Source organism: Ostrinia furnacalis, unplaced genomic scaffold, assembly GCF_004193835.3.
Source record: "Ostrinia furnacalis isolate ACB-3 unplaced genomic scaffold, ASM419383v2 OfSCF0209, whole genome shotgun sequence".
NCBI classification, from domain to species: domain Eukaryota; kingdom Metazoa; phylum Arthropoda; class Insecta; order Lepidoptera; family Crambidae; genus Ostrinia; species Ostrinia furnacalis.
Window position 1 is genome coordinate 446344 of NW_021130448.1, and position 19420 is coordinate 465763.

Below are 19420 nucleotides of genomic sequence, written 5' to 3' on the forward strand. Positions count from 1 at the left end.
TTTGTAGTTGGTGTTGTTATTTGTAACTTTATACCGTAATGTCATCAAAGAGATTATTTCTAAACTATACAAGATATCGAAAAACTAGTTACTGATTCTGAAAGTGCTTCACGAGCTCTTTCAAATGGTACCAATAATAGGTTACAGATTATGGAAGCTGGTAACATTGAATTTTTGGATTTTGTAACTTCTCGTTTCCACCCTGTATAATCCAGCTGTATCTCCAGGTCACCTAGATACATTCCATAGCAGCTATTTAGGTACATACATTTACCAATTATGGTGATAAATAGGCATTTTGTATTAGTTTTTGTATGACGCCTGAACAAAAACAAAGGGTAATAATTTGGTGTTATACATAGATTTCGAATATAAAAAATATATAATTTAACTAAATAAGACATGACAAAAAAACTGAGGCATGTCTCGTTTCTGTCGGGCCTGGGTCACAGATGACCGTTCTTCTTTCATTCTGCAAATGACTGACCCGTAAGTATTTCTCTGTTCACTGACTTGTGGATATTGTACTAATTTTTTTCTGCTGTAGTCTCCCAAAAAGGTGGGTGATGACATCGCCAAGGCGACCAGCGACTGGAAGGGATTGAAGATCACAGTCCAGCTGATCGTACAGAACAGACAGGCACAAATCTCAGTGGTACCTTCTGCTGCCGCGCTGGTCATCAGAGCACTCAAGGAACCACCACGTGACCGCAAGAAGCAGAAGAACAGTAAGTTTCATAAACATTAAGCACATGGTGCAATTATTTTGTAGTTACAATAAATTAACAAATAAGTTTTTAGTAGTAATCCCCTATACTAAATAATAAGTAGTAATCCCCTGAACTTAAGGCTAAGAAGAAGATTTTTTAAGAGGATTTGCATTTTGTTCTGTCTAAATACATTACCTTGTTTGTAGGTAGTACTTATCTATCTTACACTTGTTGGTAGTTTTGAGACTAGTATGATCAAGTCATGATTATTATTGACACACCAAGATAGGAATTGCCCAAAAAACTTGCCAAATAACTATTAATCCTGTAATAACACATCAACTTTTACTTCCAGTCAAACACAATGGCAACATCACCCTTGAAGACGTCATTGGAATTGCCAAGATCATGAGGCCCAGATCCATGGCGCGTCACCTTTCCGGCTCAGTAAAGGAGATCCTTGGCACCGCACAGTCCGTCGGATGCACAGTGGAGGGCAGGCCCCCCCACGACCTCATCAATGACATCAACAGTGGAGCCCTGACCATTGATGAATAAAGATTTAAGGATATAACTTAAATTGCTGTTTTCTTTAGTCTGATTGTTATCCTTTAGTTAGAATATCGATGTTTAGAATAATTAAATTACAGAAAACGGATAAATTTTCTGTCGTTTTTGGACTTAAGGAAATAAATATGATAAGAATTATATTCCCACTGCTGGGAAACGGGTTACTATTTTTTTATTAGATAGAAAATCCTAAATAAGGAGGCTTGGAAGAGAATCATGGGGGTATTTCGCCGAAACAGTAAATTTTCTGTGTCCAGGCAGGCGAACACATGTTTTTTTATATCTATCTGTTTACAACTATTTTTATGGGAAAGTTCATCAAAAGTTTTATTTGTTTTTGCTATTACAATAGCAGAAACTACAAATAATACCGTAGAAAAACTTAATCAAAAGTCGTTTTTCTAATTTCCTTGTTATGTCCATTACTGTTGTTTGCCAAAATGAAGGCTCATTATAACAAATTGAAGCGTAATTTAATTCTAATAGCACTCTCTTTACATTTGAGAAACGTTTGGCTATCGGAAAATAAAAACTTTAAATGTCAAATACTTATAGGAAGAAAATAAAGTGAAGTTAAGTTCTTGTCCAGGTCAAAAGTATAATTTCCCTGGGTCTTCGTTTCGACCATTGTTGTAACGAAACGAAAAAACTTAGAATGTAACGCACTGCACCACTACACTCGGCCATTTCAAAAGACAATGCCGGAAATTGGCGTCTTTTTTTTTTCGCGCGGCCATCGACCAAACCTTGTTTTTTGATTACAAAATAGTGTAATAAACCAAACTTAGTATGACATGTATACCTCTAAACTCAGTCTGAACTGAGTTACGAGCATCAGAAGTTTCATGATTTTCATACTAGATTTGCTGTTTGGGCGCAAGTTTTGTAAGAAATTGCAACAAAATAATGACATTTTATGTGTAAACAAACAATACCATCCATTAAAGGCTCCAGACATCAGTATGCAGCAGAATCAGCGCAATAAAAAAATAGCGCAATATTTTGTTGCAATTTCTTACAAAACTTGCGCGCAAAAAGCAAATCTAGTATGAAAATAATTAAACTTCTAATGCTCGTAACTCAGTTTAGACTGAGTTTAGAGGTATACATGCCATAGTAAGTTTGGTTTAAAACACTATTTTGAAATCAAAAAACAAAGTTTGGTCGATGGCCGCGCGAAAAAAAAAAGACGCCACCTTCCATACAAAATCTGGCATTGCCATTTATGACCTCATAACTTTGTTTCTAAAACGAATTATGACACCCCTTCTAGATATATTAGCTTAGTTTTTACTACTTAATGCATTGGGAAACAAAAATTAGTTAAAAACAAAAATAAAATTCGTGCCAAGGAAATTAGGCAAAATTGACCATTTTTGGCGAAATACCCATGGAAGAATCTTAGGAAATGATATTCTAAACTTCATCTAAATCCGTTCAGTACTATGGTACCCACTTGCGCGAAAGCAAAAACGCACCCATCATCTACCTATCTTCTTCCTTCACAGAGTAGGTGATATTTGTAAAATGTAGGTAGGCATCGTATGAGAAAATATCTGCTAGTTATTTTTATTTGCTTAATTCAAGTATTAAATTCAATATTTAATTTTATGGTCAAATGACAAAAGCAATTTTTGGTTGGTCAGACCAAGGATAAAAGTTGATAACTTTTTTGTATGGACAAGAATGGCCTATTACAAGCTTGTATGATCTTTGGACATTAAATTCGATTATCGATTGTGTCAATTTGACACAAGCGCTCTTTTGTCTGTGACTGTAATGACAAATCAATCGTCAAAAAAGAGTTTATCTCCGTCTGCTGAAGTGATTTTGTGTTTCAATATTTCCTGTTTTCGTAGACTCATTGGAGTGTTTTTCACTAAATCGAGTTATTTACTTTATTGTACAACCATTTCCATCATGGCCAATGACGAAGTAATCCTAAAACAGTACTTATCAAAATATAAACACAAAGATTACACCTCACGAGAAGTGATTAATTTGATTCAATTGTACAAAAGTCTGACCTATCGTTTGGAGGCATTTGTTTTCAACAATGGCACGAGAAAGGATTTATTAAACCTGGAAGGTACTATACCAGTGAATTACAAAGGCGCATATTACAATATTCCCATTTGTATCTGGCTCATGGATACTCATCCTCAGAATGCACCTTTGTGTTTCGTGAAACCTACTGCCGATATGTCGATCAAGGTCTCCAAATACGTTGACAGCAACGGGAAAGTATACCTGCCATATCTGCATGAGTGGAGCTCTAATGGATCGACATTGCAGACACTAATCCAGTGTATGATTACTGCGTTCGGGGAATTACCGCCTGTATACTCAAAACCGAGGACCGAGGTGAGGCCTCCGTATCCTGTGAGTTCATTCATGCCTCAGCCTGGCTATCCTTATCCTCAGCAAGTGACCTCACAGCCTGGTTATCCAACAGTGACCCCATATCCTACCACTTCAAACTTACCCTACCCTAACTATGGGTCCCCATATCCAGGAGCTGTCAATACAAATGGCACCCCATACCCACCACCTGCTACCTCCACACCCTATCCACAAACAAGTAACTATGGAGCTGATCCCAATGCCACTGGAGGTACAATAACTGAAGAACACATCAAAGCATCTTTATTGTCAGCTGTAGTTGACAAAATGAAAAGAAGATTGAATGAACAATCCCAGCAGTCTCAAGCTGAACTGGAGACTTTACGTCGCACTCAACAGGAACTAAGAGAAGGCAAAACCCGGCTTGAAGATATTCTAGCAAGACTTGAGAGAGAGAGATCAGAGTTGGATAAAAATGTAGTTGTTCTGCAAGAAAAAGAAAAGGAGTTGCAAGCTGCAGTGGAACGCCTAGCTGAACAGGAAGGGATAGACGTTGATGAGGCAGTTGTCACCACTGCTCCTCTCTACTCTCAGCTTCTAAATGCTTTTGCTGAGGAAGCTACATTGGAAGATGCTATTTATTACATGGGTGAAGCTTTACGTAAAGAAGTTATTGATCTAGATACGTTTTTGAAACAAGTACGTACACTAGCACGCAGACAGTTCACTCTACGCGCTTTGATGCATAAGTGCAGGCAGAAGGCTCAACTGGCGTGCTAGTAACTATATACAGTTGCTATTGAATGTTAATATCACTTTCTGTGTACCATTTATAGACAGAAGTTTAATGCTTGAACTATTTATCCATCTAGTTTAATTTTGACATGTAATAAAATATCTGTAACATTTAAATTTTATTCATGATCTTGTTATTTTTCACAATATTGTTTTATTTGTTCATGTTAGATTATATTTTTATTGCTTTAGATCTGCATCTTTTATGGTCTTTTGTATCCACTGTATAGGATAAAAATTGTGCTATATTATGAAATATATTTGAGGCAGGGTGTTTTCATTTATGTATGCTAAATTGGGTAAGATTAAAATTATTACATATTTATTCATAAATCCTAGATAAGCATTTGTGAAGTGTTTCCCTTGCTTTGGAAATTGCAATTGCTTTGTTATTCATGTCTCTTATTTTAATAAATCAAGAACTCTGTAGAATGCAAAGCACTGTTGTGGCACTCGTGACTGTTATCACTTAGTAAATAGTGCTAGACAATAAGATAAAACACATTACCACTATGTTACATGTGAAGAGGATCCTAATTAAATGTAATCACTGGTTGTTAAATTTAGATGTGCCATTTTTCAAGGCAGTAATGTGATTAACTATGAATATGTTGTTATTGTAGTATTTAAAGTAAGGTTTGCTTTAACCCTGGATGACTGTACTTGTCTTTTTACAAGTCACACAGGTACTAAATATTTTTTTTGGAATTACATCAGCTCAAAGAACTTTTCCCTTTACAGAGAAACTACTCTGAAGGCAAATAATTACTTTTGTATTAGGATACCAAAAAAATTCACGTAAATAAAGTAATAACAACAATAAAAGGTAATGATATGCTAAATGTTTTAAATATTTTTAATTTATTTCCTTGTAAGGTTTTTTTTACCGAAAATAGTTGATAAATACTTGCTTTACTTTATGCTGTTTAGTACATTTTATTTACTACAATAGAGGAAGAGAATATTATAATAATCTGTTTTATATCTTGAGATTGTAAATAGGGTAAGTTTTACATTATACCAGTCCATTGGCTGATAAACTTTGTCACAATAAATAATGAAAAATATATCATAACATGGTTTTATTTTGGGTTTTACAATTCATAATCATGTTAATGCAATAGTTGAGTCATACATTCTGCGGCAGAGATAAGATACAAGTGTATTTATTATCTGAAAATAAATGAAACAGCAAAATCAATCAGGCCATAATTTACTCAAAATATAAAATTGTAAGCTAACAAATTAGGCTTAGAAAATAAATAATGCTTTCTGGCGGGAATGACGCTTTGAGCTAAATTACGACTATTTCTTGTCTTCTTTTTTCTTGCCCTTCTTGGCTGCAGCCGCGGCCTCGAGGTCGATCGGCGCTGGCTTCACGAACGGAATAAGCTCTTGGTACTGTTCTGGCATCCATGGCTTCAGAGCTTCTGGGACCTGTATGAAAAATAATGTTTGTGTCACAAAAATACCAGTGATATCAAAGTTAAAATTAAAGAGATGGGGAAAATTGTAAATATAGTTTTCCACATGTTAAGTTAATATTTTCGCTTTATACTAAGCGAACTACGGCATGGATACCTGAAATGAGGGCTAGAGTGTTTACGCTCACTAGTTGAGCTACTGGCAAGTGACAGACCTTACTCGACAGTGGCGCTAACTGGCGAGAAGCACAGCATTGACTCGAGTGCCCAGGGCCTCGAAGGGCCAGGGCCAGTAGGTAGAAGATAGCCCTGCAAGCAGGCGAAGCCGTTCGCAAAATATTACCAGTGGCCGCGTTCATCTTCTATCTTCTGACCGTCTCTGTGGGCGCGGGCACAGCTATAGTCTGGTCTGTGAGCACGTAGAATATTGTCCAATGACCCCAAGCTACCCATCCTTATCGCTCGCGCGTAATTATGTTGCTGTCGGCTCGCACACTCACTGCGGGCGCCCGTCGCACAGTCGCGACAGCAATATAATTACGCGCGACCGATAAGGATGGGTAGCTTGGGGTCATTGGACGGGATTCTACGTGCTCACGGACCAGGCTTTAGTATATGACACTGACCTTGACCCCGTCCTCGGTCTGGTTGACCTCGAGCAGCGCGTGGTAGCGCACATGGTAGCGTTCAGTGCACGTACTCTGTGGCCGCGATCATCTTCTGACCGTCTGTGGGCGCGGGCACAGCTAGTATATGACACTGACCTTGACCCCGTCCTCGGTCTGGTTGACCTCGAGCAGCGCGTGGTGGCGCACATGGTCGCGTTCAGTGCACGTACTCTGTGGCCGCGATCATCTTCTGACCGTCTGTGGGCGCGGGCACAGCTAGTATATGACACTGACCTTGACCCCGTCCTCGGTCTGGTTGACCTCGAGCAGCGCGCAGATGACGCGCGTGGTAGCGCACATTGTCGCGTTCAACATGTGCACGTGCTCTGTGGCCGCGATCATCTTCTGACCGTCTGTGGGCGCGGGCACAGCTAGTATATGACACTGACCTTGACCCCGTCCTCGGTCTGGTTGACCTCGAGCAGCGCGCAGATGACGCGCGTGGTGGCACACATTGTCGCGTTCAGCATGTGCACGTATTCTGTGGCCGCGTTCATTTTCTTGGTCTGGCCGTATCTGTGGGCAATGCGTTTCTTTTAATATTTTTATTTCGACTGCGGGGCTAGGATGCGCGCCGTGATAAAATCTTATCGACGATTTTAGACGACAAATGTATGAGATTATCGCGTAAAATCGATAAAATGGCACGATAAAAGCTTATCGCGGCGCACATCCTACGCCTACTGGTAAAGGTTGCGGGAACCACCTAGATGCGGGGAGCCCAGGAATGATCGCTGTGGAAAACCATGAAGAAGGCTGTTTTCCAGCAGTACACAGCATTAGGTTGAAAAGAAATATAATTTTTAATACTTGAGGATGAAAGTCACGAGAAATTAAGCGCACGGTTTCTCAGTTCTGCTACTTTTAGATAAGTTTAGAAATCAATAACTTTCAGCAACAAAACAGGCATCTCTTTTGCCAATGTTTGACCATGAAGTAAGCCTATCACGAAAGAAAACCTTCCAGAAAGTTTCTTGACAAAAAAACGTGAGAGTTGGAACCACCCTGTATAGTTACCTAACAAGCAGCCTCCTAGCCTGGTACTCCAAACAGTTGCTGCAAGACACCAGCTCACGATAAGCACCGGAGCCCGGGAACCAAGCCTCCAGGTCTAACTTCTTGGCAGCGGCGTGGTTGAGAGCCCCTGACACGATGTTCACCACACGGTACGGGATGCCAAGGACTTGGCAGAACTCCTCGGCGTTTTGGATCATCTCATCCATCATCTTCCAAGAGGCATCGTCGTGGGGAGACGTCAGCACAAACTGTTCTACCTTTAAATAAATAAAACATCTTATAACAGCATTCTATGTCAACTGCTCGTAAAAAGTTTTACAGTACTACCCGTTCGCGCTAAGTTTGCCGGTCCGTGGAATGCGCGTCCCCTCTCCCAACCGCGATTAAACGCAATTAATGTGTCTTATTTTACGCAAATACACAATTTTTATCAATAACTAGCGGCCGCCCGCGACTTCGTACGCGTCAACGCGTGGACCCCGTTTTACCCTTAGGGGTGAAGTTTCAAGTTTTTTAGGGTTTACCCGGAAATTATTCAAACTTTTCTCGCTGTAAAAACCATCCTTGGACTTAACAAACATTAAAAAAAAGAATTGGTAAAATTGGTCCAGGCGTTGTTGAGTTATGCGCTTACCAACACATTTTGCGATTCATTTTTATATTATAGAGAAGATAATATATAAAAAATATTTTAAATATAGTTTGTTATAGTTATAGACGATTCCATTCGAGTGACGTCATATCGCCAGCGGAAAACTTAAAGCGAACGGATAGTAAGTAAGTTTTAAGCAATCACGCAAGCTTTTATTGTACATCATCTATCATGTCGTTGTGTGTATATTTTTAACAACTTACAAACAAAATATCATGTTTTATGAGCTGCATGAGAAGTTTGATGACTTCATGGCTTTACTATCCATCAGCAGATTGATTCATTAGCTCGCAATTTGTTTCTTTTTCTCCAAAGTTTTTAATTATCTAGATTCTAGACTTTTTTTTTCCATTCACAGACACAATAAAAAATGTTACAATACTTACAATGTCCTAATTAAATGTTACATCATGCCATAATAAGTGATTTCTTAGAAAAAATGATGATGCAATATTGAAACCAAATTACATCATGCCTATGAATAATTACTTCTTAGAAAAAAAAAGTTTGCTTAAGATTTTTTTTATTTATTACCTTTTCAAATTGATGTACCCTGAAAATACCGCGAGTATCGCGACCGTGGGAACCGACTTCTTGTCGGAAACACGTGGACAGACCTGCATACCTGTGAAAATAAATAAAACTTCATTTGTTGCTCATCATAATCAAGTCGTATAGTGCCTTTTTCCTGTGATGCAGATTTCGGCAAGCATTAATTAGCACGCGGGCTGCCCGCATTTTGTTATTTCATACCGCAAAAAACCGCGTAAAGGTTCGGCCAAACCAACGCGATCACACGCGATCTGCCGGTGTGCAGTGATGGCGAATGGCGATCAATGCATTTAAGTCTGGTCGCCATCGCTGCACGCTGGCTGATCGCGTGTGATCGCGTTGGTTTGGCCGAACCTTCACTGGAAAAAGCCACTTGGTCTCCCCTACTACTACTGTACTCTTCCTTTACTTTTCGGAAGGAGTACCAATAGCAGAACCCTCTCTAATATACATAGAAGCAAATGGAGGATTTGCATCTATTTTTGTTCATTTCTATAAAGCACAATAGATAAAGGCACCATTCATGTTTAAATGTCTGTTGTTATTAAATTATTGTATTTTAGAATTAAAAATGAACTACCTAATAGGTAAGGAAGATTCTGGCAGCCACTCATCCCTGTGGTAAGCTGCAATAGGCTGCTCCGAGGTAGCGATCAGGTACTTCTCTTCAATGGCCGCATCTCCCTTGTTTTCAGATCCTTTGCCAACCACTTTGTACAGTTCTTCATCAAACTGAGCTAGCTGGGCCACTTCTTGCATCACCTAAAATGAAATAAATACATATTTACAATAGATATAAAATAGCAGACTTAATACTAAGAAACATTCTCTACCTGTCAGTCAATAGACATCAAAGAAGTTAATATTACATTTTATTCATCTGTCTACCTAGCAAGCTAAGAGAGCTACAACTGTTCACAATTTTCTACATTATGCTGAGCTTTTAGTAATTAGCATACAAACTTTAGCCTCGGCAATAACTGCTTATTGGCTTCCATACATTTATAAAACTTATCATGCATGATTAGGGGAAGACTAGCCCAAAATAACAGTGTCTAGTTCAAAAATACAGTATAAACAAGTGTAGGCACCTCTTTTCTCATGAAGAATGGAGTATACAGTGGCGTGTATCCTTTTTTCAGCAGTATCCTAAGGGAGAGTTGAACCAGGGCCTGTTCTAGAAACACTGCTGGGCCCTTGAGGTAGTAACCTCTGCCACCAGCCACTGCTGCACCTCTTTCTCCATCCATACCTGTGGATTTATAAAAAAACACAATACAGGATGTGATTCTACTTCTATATGGATTTATTACAGATGGATCCATCTTTTAGATGGATTTATTCCTGAGTTTTCCCTTATCTAAACTGTCTAAACTATCCTAATGATTATTCATAAAATGACCATTGTTCTATGTTTTGCGCTATATTGGACTACATAATTTTCTAATAAATTGTATTTGTGTAACAATTGCTTAAATTACTAAAGAGTATTTACATACCTACATTACAAAGAATATAAAAACAATATAAGTTATTTATTTAGTACTTAAACTAATACTTAAACTTTAAATAATAGCAGTTTAATGCTTTCTGACCTCATAGTCATCAGCTACACTGTTATTTATTATACACATATTTACACAAGTGTTCATGAATGTAAAGTCACAAATTCATTTCAACAAAACAACTTTAGAGCTCACTATTGAATGTTATAATGTAGTTTTATACCTAGACAATACCATAAACTAGATATTAGTTGAAATATATTGTAAGAATAAGATAAACATACCATCAATCATACAAATCAGATCCACATGAGAGTATTTGTTCCTCACAGTGCAGTCACCATGCGTCCTCTCCACAGCATTGTGGTCTTCATCGTCATCTACTGGCACAGAGGAGTGCAGGTGGTTGCCCACCTCTCTCAGGGCGTTGGAGCGAGCCTTCTCTGCTGCTATGAGACCCTGCTCATTCTTTGTAATCGCCTCATCTATCAAAATTCGCACCTGAAAAGTTATTTGAACTGTACAGCTGTCATGGATTTCAATAGGTTTTCATTTGAATTACAGAAACTTGACTAGATGAAACTGCTATTATGTGGCTGGTTAACAAACACCTACCTTTTTAATCTGGTTCACTGTGAGAGGTTTAAGATTATCGCCAGTTAGTTCGCTCAGGTTACCGGCGACTTCAGGCGGCACTGGCTGGTCCTCCGGCCCAACAGGCTCCTTGCTCTTCATTTTAAGACCGATCTCTTTGCTGCAGACATTCTTCAGCTTGTTCAAGTTGTCTGCTTCGTGGCGCAATCGTCTCCAGAGTAAGTCTTGTTCCACCACGGTGTCCACCAGACCCACATCTTTGAATCTCTTGCGCTGGTTTTCGCGGATTTTGTCTGGGTCACCATCCTTGTCGGCACGGAATAAGTCTAAATCGAGCACCATGATGATTTTAAGTAAAAGTAATGATGAAATGTGAAAGAAAATGTGAACGTTGCAGTCTCACAGCTGCATGCGACAAGAACTACGTTCAAAAACTTACTGTCACCCAGTTCACTAACTCAAACTTTGACTAATATTAAATCAAAAAGAGTGAAATTAAAAATGATTTTGGCCTATCCTACTGTTTTATTTTAGTAAATTATGCTGTTATAAACTTTAATTGTCCGATACTTAATTTAAAAAATTAGTTTTTACATAAATTGGTATTCGAAGTTTTCGAACGTGTTTTCGAACGTAAGCCGCTGACAGCTGTCGAGTTGGTTGTGGTTGGTCGAATACGGTCCGAATCACAGATATGGTCCGAATCGTACACCTATTGAAAAAACCAATGACGTATGTATTTTGCACAAAAAATAATAATGTGAAATTTAGCTAGGTTTACTAATTATCATCTTATGTCTTTAATTTTAATTTTTAATGTTATTTTTTCAAATAACAAATAGGATCACATCGATTTATAAATAAATTGTTAATTAATTTGAGCTAAGGCAACATTTCACTTTATCTGTCAAAAACGCGAATGATTTGTCGGTCCCTTTCTTTAGCTCATCGTTTCGAATTTTGTGATCAATTTGTTTATTATGTGGCTTATTTTTGATACTAGATGAGGCGACAGAATCTGTAATATCTCACCAATAAATTGTAAGTATTATTACTGTCGTCATTTAGTTTTGTAAGGCCTAAAACAACGTTGCTTTAGTCCTTGTTTACACGTCCACAGCGCCTTGTTTCCCGATCTATTTACAAAGGGGAGGATTCGTACTGATTAAATTTTGGTTGCCTGTTTATATGGAATATTACAATTCCGTTGGCATAAGACATTACTAATTCCGATTGCAAACTTCGTATTGATGCAAGGATCAGCAATATGCTGCTACTTGCCTACACCTGACTTTTTTATCATGAAGCAACCAACTTGCTCACCACTGTAAATTTCAGCCCCCTTTTTCCGTATTTGCGCAGTTACAACACGTCGCAACAGAACGAAATTGTTTTCATTTTTCAGGCGATGTTAAGATGATTCCTTTGAAAGATAACCAAGATGTGGCTTCTTTCCTCGTCACGAAACACTCTTGGAAGGGCAAGTACAAGAGGGTATTCTCGGTGGGGACTCATGGAATCACCACATACAACCCGGACCGTCTGGAGGTGACCAACAAGTGGCTGTACTCGGACGTGGTCACGGTGGCCTCGGCCAAACACTCCAACTCAGCCTTTAACCATGACTTCACACTGGTCATGAAGAAAGAGAAGAAAGTGGACACTATGAAGTTTTCCTCCGAACACAAGTGTCTCATTCTGACTGAAGCTTTCAAGTACAGGCACCTGTTTGCTGAGAAGCCTAAAGATGTCTTTGTAAGTTACTTCCTTTTTAACTTATAAAATAAAAGCTTTTGTTTCCACAAAAAAGTTTGACTACAATAAATTATTTCATTAAAAATATTTGTTTTGCTAATTCTTGTGATACCCTGTGTAGGCAAAAGCCTCCTCCATCTTGCTCCACTGCATTTTAAGTTCGTTCGTTTCAGCCAAATGACGTCCACTGCTGGACAAAGGCCTCCCCCAAGGTTTTCCACAATGAACGGTTAACTTATTAAATGCATTTTAAATTTACTTATTAATTTTCATATTAGAATCTGAAAAAAAAAACTTATATTTCAGAGATATCAAGCATACAAACACCACTGGAGCGGGACTCGTCTCCCAGTTGTGTTAGAAGTGGGCCCTTGTGCCCTAGAGCAGCTGGATCCTTCCACTCACACCTTACTGGCCAGCTATCCATACCATGACATCCAGGGCTTGTTACAAGTGAGGGATGTCCCTGGGGGCATAGTCCTGGCTGTGGGTGGTTATAGCCGGCTTCATCTCTTCTCCAATGCGATGGAGCATCAAGCAATCATTAACAAAATGCTTGAGATGGCCAGCCTAACACTTAGTACAAGCATAAAAGTTCTGTCCACAATGATTACGCTGAATGATTACCATGATCAAAGATTTGGGAAGTACAGGTGAGATAACTTACTAAACAAAAGTGTACTAAATAGATTTTTGGACCACACCGGTCCTGTAAGACACATTTTAATTTGGTAGCATTAGCATTATTGCACCATGTTTCTTCAAGTTTTATTATTTGGTTGAATTGATTGAATGAACATAATGATGATGAAGTAACAAAGCTTGTTCTTATTTGCATACTCAAAAACAAATAGAGAAAAAAAAAAGATTCTATAAAGAAAAAACATTTTTCAAAAATATTGCAAACTACAGGTTATGTAATGCAACAAATACCTAATCTAGAACTCTAATGTTAATTAATGGTAATGTAGTTCACTTTGTTCATGATTAATTAAAACGTAGCTAAATAAAGTCATTGTCCATTTTCATCATGCAAAGAGCACAATGATTCACACGACCTTGCAACTTATCTATTTAATATGATGCTATCACTCCCTAGTGGATCAAATTATAAAGTTTTGGTTTTGATGTCATGTATGTTTTTGTTACCTTTTACTTTAATAATATTCATTCCTAAAATGTGAAAAGAGATGCTGTTTTAATAGTTATTTAACCACATTCCACATATAATAAAATAATTCTAATTACAATAATTTAGTGGTTAATTTAGTTTCCTTTTAGATATTTTGTTTCCCTTTTTACAAATTGAGAATGTTAATGTAATAAAAATGTTTACTCTTTTACCGTTTACCTGTGCCTAATTAAACTCAAATATTAAAGACAATTTTGTTACACAATCCATTCTTTTCCATCCATATTTTCAACAACTGTTTTTAATATTTACCCGCCGCCCAGCGCAAATATCTCACTCTAGCACATTTATGACAAGCCTAAAGGGTTCCTATCTCTTATTCCTCGGTCCCTCACTGATGAGGATCGCGACCACATATACTGTTCCTCCATAAACTGCGGTCATAAGCTGTGTGGACCGCACGATGCAAGCTTCCGCACACCGTCTTCCTCAACGCGTCTGACCATCTCGTCGGTGCCCTGCCCCGAGCACGTCTGCCCTCTTTGTCCTACTAGAGCCTGGTCCGTGAGCACGTAGAATTTTGTCCAATGGCCCCAAGCTACCCACCCATCCTTATCGCTCGCGCGTAATTATATTGCTGTCGCGACTGTGCGACGGGCGCCCGCAGTGAGTGTGCGAGCGCGACAGCAACATAATTACGCGCGAGCGATAAGGATGGGTAGCTTGGGGTCATTGGACAAAATTCTACGTGCTCACGGACCAGGCTTTAGCCCTAGGGTTACTACATGTTAGTTTATTTGTTATTTCTAGTGGGGACCAGCACCAGACGTCGCTAAGTGAGTTCATGGTACACAAGGTGAACCCCGCGCGCCACATGGAGCCTATGAGACGTACGATGTGTCTTTCCGACACCTGCATTCTGGAGAGGGATCCTCAGACTTATTCAGTAAGTTGGAAATGAAAAATCTTTTTCATTTATGCTTGAATTTATAGTCAGGCGCATAAGTTGTAAAGCGGTAGTGGCTCGGCATATAGAAAATGGCCTCAGAAGCAGTTCATCCGAAAGAAGTAATATAAAAAGGCCTTTGCTTGACGGACTGACGACGTGGTGAAGGTTGCGAGAAGCTCCTGAATTTGGGCAGCTCAGGACCGATAGTTGGGAGACCTCTATCCAACACTGGACTTCAGATGGGACTCGAAATCGCAATCTATTTACTACTGCTACAAAGATGCTAATCCGAGTGAGCTAGCGTCGCAATGGACAGTCGATTATTTTCAAATAACACACCAGAAATCTGATCTCTACTGAGATTACACCTGTGTCATATTATGGACACCATTATCTCAAATAAAACGTTAATTCTAGGTGGTGTGTCTGCGCCCGTTATGCGACGTGTTCGCTTTAGTGCGAGACCCCGAACATCCTCAGAAGTTTTCCATCGAATACCTTAACGGCCAGACTCGCACGTACCTCGCAGGGGAAAGGTCAGAAGAAACGCAAATTATTTTACTAAACATATCCACATGTATTTATTTGAAAAACTCATAAAAACTGTCTACATGTATTTATTTGAAATATTATGACTTCATTCTATTTTTAATTCAGTCGGTATTTCTATGAACATTGTAATCTGTATGCATTGGCCTTCATTGTATCAGTTACTTTACACTATTATTGTGAGCTGCAACATTTTACATATGACTGCATTTGTTCAAGCTTTGCATTAATAATAGCATGAAATAACGACTAGTATCATTTTAAAACGTGGTGAGATAACACTAAAAAATCTAAGCATAAATGTCGCTGAAATAGCTAACCTCGGACCGCATTTGATCGTCGCAGTGTCAAAGTGTATATCTTCAAATATCGGAATATATTTTAATTTCGTCCTTATTCTCACATACATAGGGACGCCCTGCTAGCCTCTCCATGTATCCGGGTGAATTTTAATTTCGTCCTTATTTTCATGTTCATAGGGACGCGCTGCTAGCCTCTTTACTGGATGGTGTGCGCTCAGCGGGACAACGCGACGTGCACGTTCGCTCGGTGCCTACGCCGCGCGGGTTCCGTCTAGGGCCGCTGCATCAACCGGTGGACGAAGAAACTGAATCTAATCATCTCAGGTATGCCTTATTCTCGCTCTAAGAGTAGGCGCACACCGTTGATTTTTCGTCGGCCGATAGTTTAGTCGAGCAGTTGATCAGTATGGGTATGTATGGGAGTGCGCACACTACGCCGATTCGATTTGGCCGATTCTTCATGCAATTTAAAATCGGGCACAACTATCGGCCAACTAAAAATCAACGGTGTGCGCCTACTCTTATTCCCACGTGCATAGGGACGCGCTGCTAGCCTCTTTACTGGATGGCGTGCGCTCAGCGGGACAACGCGACGTGCACGTTCGCTCGGTGCCTACGCCGCGCGGGTTCCGTCTAGGGCCGCTGCATCAACCGGTGGACGAAGAAACTGAATCTAATCATCTCAGGTACGCATTGTCGTCCTTATTCCCACGTGCATAGGGACGCGCTGCTAGCCTCTTTACTGGATGGCGTGCGCTCAGCGGGACAACGCGACGTGCACGTTCGCTCGGTGCCTACGCCGCGCGGGTTCCGTCTAGGGCCGCTGCATCAACCGGTGGACGAGGAAACTGAATCTAATCATCTCAGGTATGCCTTGTTATCACGGCAGCTTATTAGCATATTGTACAAATAAGTAAAATTTTATAAAAAAAAATAAAACCGACTCCAAAAAACCTACACTAAAACGTAGAAAAATAATTACTAATTACCTACTTATTTATTAGGACGAATTATTAATATTTATGTAGGTATACCATGATTGATACTTAGAAAAAAAAAAAAAAAACACATACGGGTTGAATTGAGAACCTCCTCCTTTTTTGAAGTCGGTTGAAAAAGAAAAACACATCATTAGCCAGAAACAAAAAAAAAGTGAATGCAAACATTTTGCCGCATCACTGTACACATGGTAGTATGCGGCGCCGCAACGGCACCGTCTCGCTCAATCGAAGTGCGGTGTGCCGGCGGTGCGGCGCCGGAACGCACCGTCTGGCATATCATTGATTTTATATGCAGAATGTCGCAGCGACATCGCTCCGGCGCCGCGCCGCGACAGCACCGCACCGTGTGGCTTCTCCCTAAGAGTTTATCCCTCAAATAGCCTAAATTGTGCCGTCTCAAAATTTTGTGTTTCTTTTATATGATAGTTTAATGTGGTGTGCCCCAAAGAGTATCTATCTACAATAATCTACATGAATTATTATTATTGTTTTTCTTTTACCAGGCTGTTTCAAAACCCAGTGGGCATGTGCCGCGCGGAAGTAATCGAGCGTTTCAACGCAAACGTCGGATACAGCGGCCTCAACTACTCCGTCAGCCAAGACGTAAGCCCCGCCCCTAGCCGTAGCCCCGCCCACTGTCCGCTTGACTAACCGGCACGACAGACGAATATCAGCCTTATTGCTATTGTTATAGGTCTTTAAGTAACGTTAAGACAACTACGGGTCGAGCTAAATAGAGTCGTATCTGTACTTGTAATAGTTGCTATTTTGCTACAAAAAGTACTAGAGTAGTGTGATGATCAGTCCGTTAAAATAAAAAGTATGTACAAGCGACAGGACAGCGTAATTTTCTGTAAATGGGTGTTATTTTGTATAAAATTCAAGGTCTCATTTGAAAAATCTGTTCTGGACCACGATGTTGAAGGCTATCGGGCAATATTGTATTTACACACGAGATCTCTGGGAATAATCTAATAAAGTGTCCGTTTTAGATGAAGCGATTGCGATAATAGTGGACTGTACAATAACGAAAGGGTGAAATCACAATGCTGATATTTGTCTGTCTTGTTTTCATAAAATTAATAATATCTATTCATTTCATACTTTTCGTTTATAGAAAGTTTTTTTTGTAATATAGAGTTCACAATAACAAACTAGGCTTAATTTCATTCAAAATAAGATATCAAATGAATTAGTATAAAATCCACAGTTAATACATCTGTCAGATAGTCGGGCATCTTGATGTGTTAATTATACTTTTATCACTATAAAGGGGTTATATAAAAACATTTATCATATTTTAAATACTTTAATCAAAAGGACAAAATATAAACATTCAAACTAGATAATATGTAGGTATGTATTTAATTTATATTTCTATATAAATCAACCAAAATAGCAATGAATAGTTATATCTTATTAATACATAACTTTAATTATGATGTATATAAGCTTTTATCGATAATCAAAATAATAAATATAGCAATAATTACTCATAGTAACAGCATAACAGCATGTACTTACATTTATTGTGGCAGCACAACATTTAGACGTCCGTCCTCTCCAAGAGCCGGCACACTAATGCCCGCTTGCTTGTGCAACACCGATATTTATAAACTCTCCCCACCACTAGTCAAGCGCTCCGGTCGAGACCGGTTGCGTATCTCTGGTTTTGCACAAGCAAGCGTGCGGTGTAAAATATGCAATATGTATTATTTTAGTATTAAAATTAAATAATGTTTAAAAAAAATAAATAATCAACAATAATAAATATCTATAATATCATAAAACGCTGACAGTCGGCCATCCTAGAAAAGGCATGACCTCATGCATCTTATAGGTTTACATCATGATTACTTATTATACTCTGATTACTAGTACAACAATGTTTCACAGAATAGGACCCTTCTGTCCATTTGGTGACATTGGGACCCTTCTGTCCCTTTGTCGCATCAGGACCCTTCTGTCCAGTTGGTGACATTGGGACCCTTCTGTCCCTTTGTCGCTTCAGGACCCTTCTGTCCCTTTTATAGCAATAGGACCTTTTGTCCATTTTGTGGCATTAGGACCCTTCTGTCCTTTGCCAATACATAATTATTTTTACACTTTATCAAATGATCTTAAAATAAGATATAAATCTAGCTTACTTTACCAATTCAATCAATCAGACCATTTCAATAAAGATTCATTTATTCTGATTCATTACAAATTTTGTCCGACTCATCAGATTCACTCGATACCTCATTATCGCTATCATGCGGTCTATTAAAATTCAACCATGGCTGGATTTTATCTACGGCTACTATTGTTGAATAACGTCTGTTACCTTTCTTAGTTATAGGTGTGTCCTCAATTTGAAATCGGTCGTTATCAAGAATTTTGATTATCCGGTATGGCCCTTGAAACTTAGGTATTAACTTTCTACTATGTCCCGTGGAAGGTACCTGACGCTCTACTCTTACCAGGTCTCCGACCTGATACTTTATAGGCTGGGTGCGCTTTTTATCAAACCTGACTTTGTCTTTTCGTTGATTCTTTTGAATGTGTGTACTTATTTCATCTCTAATTTCGCTAAGACTTTGATCAGTACTAATTTTAGTAATATCTGTTTCTAATTCAGAGATAATCCTACCTTCACTAGACCCTGTTAATCTTTTTCCAAATAAAGCTTCAGCTGGTGTGCGATTAATGCCTTTGTTAAATGTGTTGTTAATACCCCACTGTACCTCGGGCAAAATTTCATCCCATTTATTTTCCTTAACTCCGATAGTTTTTGCAGTTAGTGAGTCAACAATTATTTTGTTATATCGTTCCACCTGCCCGTTTGCTCTAGGAGTGGCAACGGCGTTTAGAACGTGCTTAATTCCCTTTTCAGACATAAAATGTTTGAAATTATCACTGG

At 39.0% G+C, this 19420-nt stretch overlaps 4 protein-coding genes across 4 annotated transcripts in view; 3 read left to right on the top strand and 1 right to left on the bottom strand.

Annotated features, from left to right (window-relative positions):
- The first annotated feature begins 452 nt into the window (after window positions 1–452).
- Window positions 453–1290, top strand: RpL12 (ribosomal protein L12). Its single transcript, XM_028309342.1, has 3 exons — window positions 453–458; window positions 548–728; window positions 1066–1290. Exons 1-3 carry the CDS (start codon window positions 453–455, stop codon window positions 1266–1268), a joined length of 390 nt encoding a protein of 129 aa, XP_028165143.1. The 3' UTR covers window positions 1269–1290.
- Window positions 1291–3062: 1772 nt separating this feature from the next.
- On the top strand, window positions 3063–5371 carry TSG101 (tumor susceptibility gene 101). The gene has a single exon (XM_028309119.1). It carries the CDS (start codon window positions 3201–3203, stop codon window positions 4401–4403), a length of 1203 nt encoding a protein of 400 aa, XP_028164920.1. The 5' UTR covers window positions 3063–3200; the 3' UTR covers window positions 4404–5371.
- On the bottom strand, window positions 5351–11265 carry SerRS (Seryl-tRNA synthetase). The gene is made up of 8 exons (XM_028309107.1): window positions 10852–11265; window positions 10521–10737; window positions 9823–9983; window positions 9312–9493; window positions 8714–8804; window positions 7528–7784; window positions 6900–7026; window positions 5351–5855 (listed from the first exon to the last, which is right to left on the bottom strand). The coding sequence occupies exons 1-8, from the start codon at window positions 11170–11172 to the stop codon at window positions 5724–5726; spliced, it is 1488 nt and encodes a 495-aa protein (XP_028164908.1). The 5' UTR covers window positions 11173–11265; the 3' UTR covers window positions 5351–5723.
- A 481-nt stretch (window positions 11266–11746) lies between these two features.
- The window catches only part of LOC114356264 (dnaJ homolog subfamily C member 13-like), a 60618-nt gene continuing 52944 nt past the window's right edge, over window positions 11747–19420 (top strand). Inside the window, exons 1-7 of the mRNA XM_028309354.1 lie at window positions 11747–11871; window positions 12236–12585; window positions 12892–13238; window positions 14528–14663; window positions 15084–15202; window positions 15695–15841; window positions 17022–17121. Coding sequence (XP_028165155.1) covers window positions 12247–12585; window positions 12892–13238; window positions 14528–14663; window positions 15084–15202; window positions 15695–15841; window positions 17022–17121 — 1188 coding nt within the window. The 5' untranslated portion in view covers window positions 11747–11871; window positions 12236–12246. The remainder of the gene's footprint in view (window positions 11872–12235; window positions 12586–12891; window positions 13239–14527; window positions 14664–15083; window positions 15203–15694; window positions 15842–17021; window positions 17122–19420) is intronic.

Coding starts and splice junctions, on each gene's coding strand:
- RpL12 (XM_028309342.1), top strand. Junction 729..1,065: donor CCGCAAGAAGCAGAAGAACA/GTAAGTTTCATA, acceptor TTTTACTTCCAG/TCAAACACAATGGCAACATC.
- SerRS (XM_028309107.1), bottom strand. CDS start 11,172: ATGGTGCTCGATTTAGACTTATTCCGTGCCGACAAGGATGGTGACCCA. Junction 9,494..9,822: donor CATTCTTCATGAGAAAAGAG/GTGCCTACACTT, acceptor ATTTCATTTTAG/GTGATGCAAGAAGTGGCCCA. Junction 8,805..9,311: donor GAATCTTCCTTACCTATTAG/GTAGTTCATTTT, acceptor TTATTTTCACAG/GTATGCAGGTCTGTCCACGT.
- TSG101 (XM_028309119.1), top strand. CDS start 3,201: ATGGCCAATGACGAAGTAATCCTAAAACAGTACTTATCAAAATATAAA.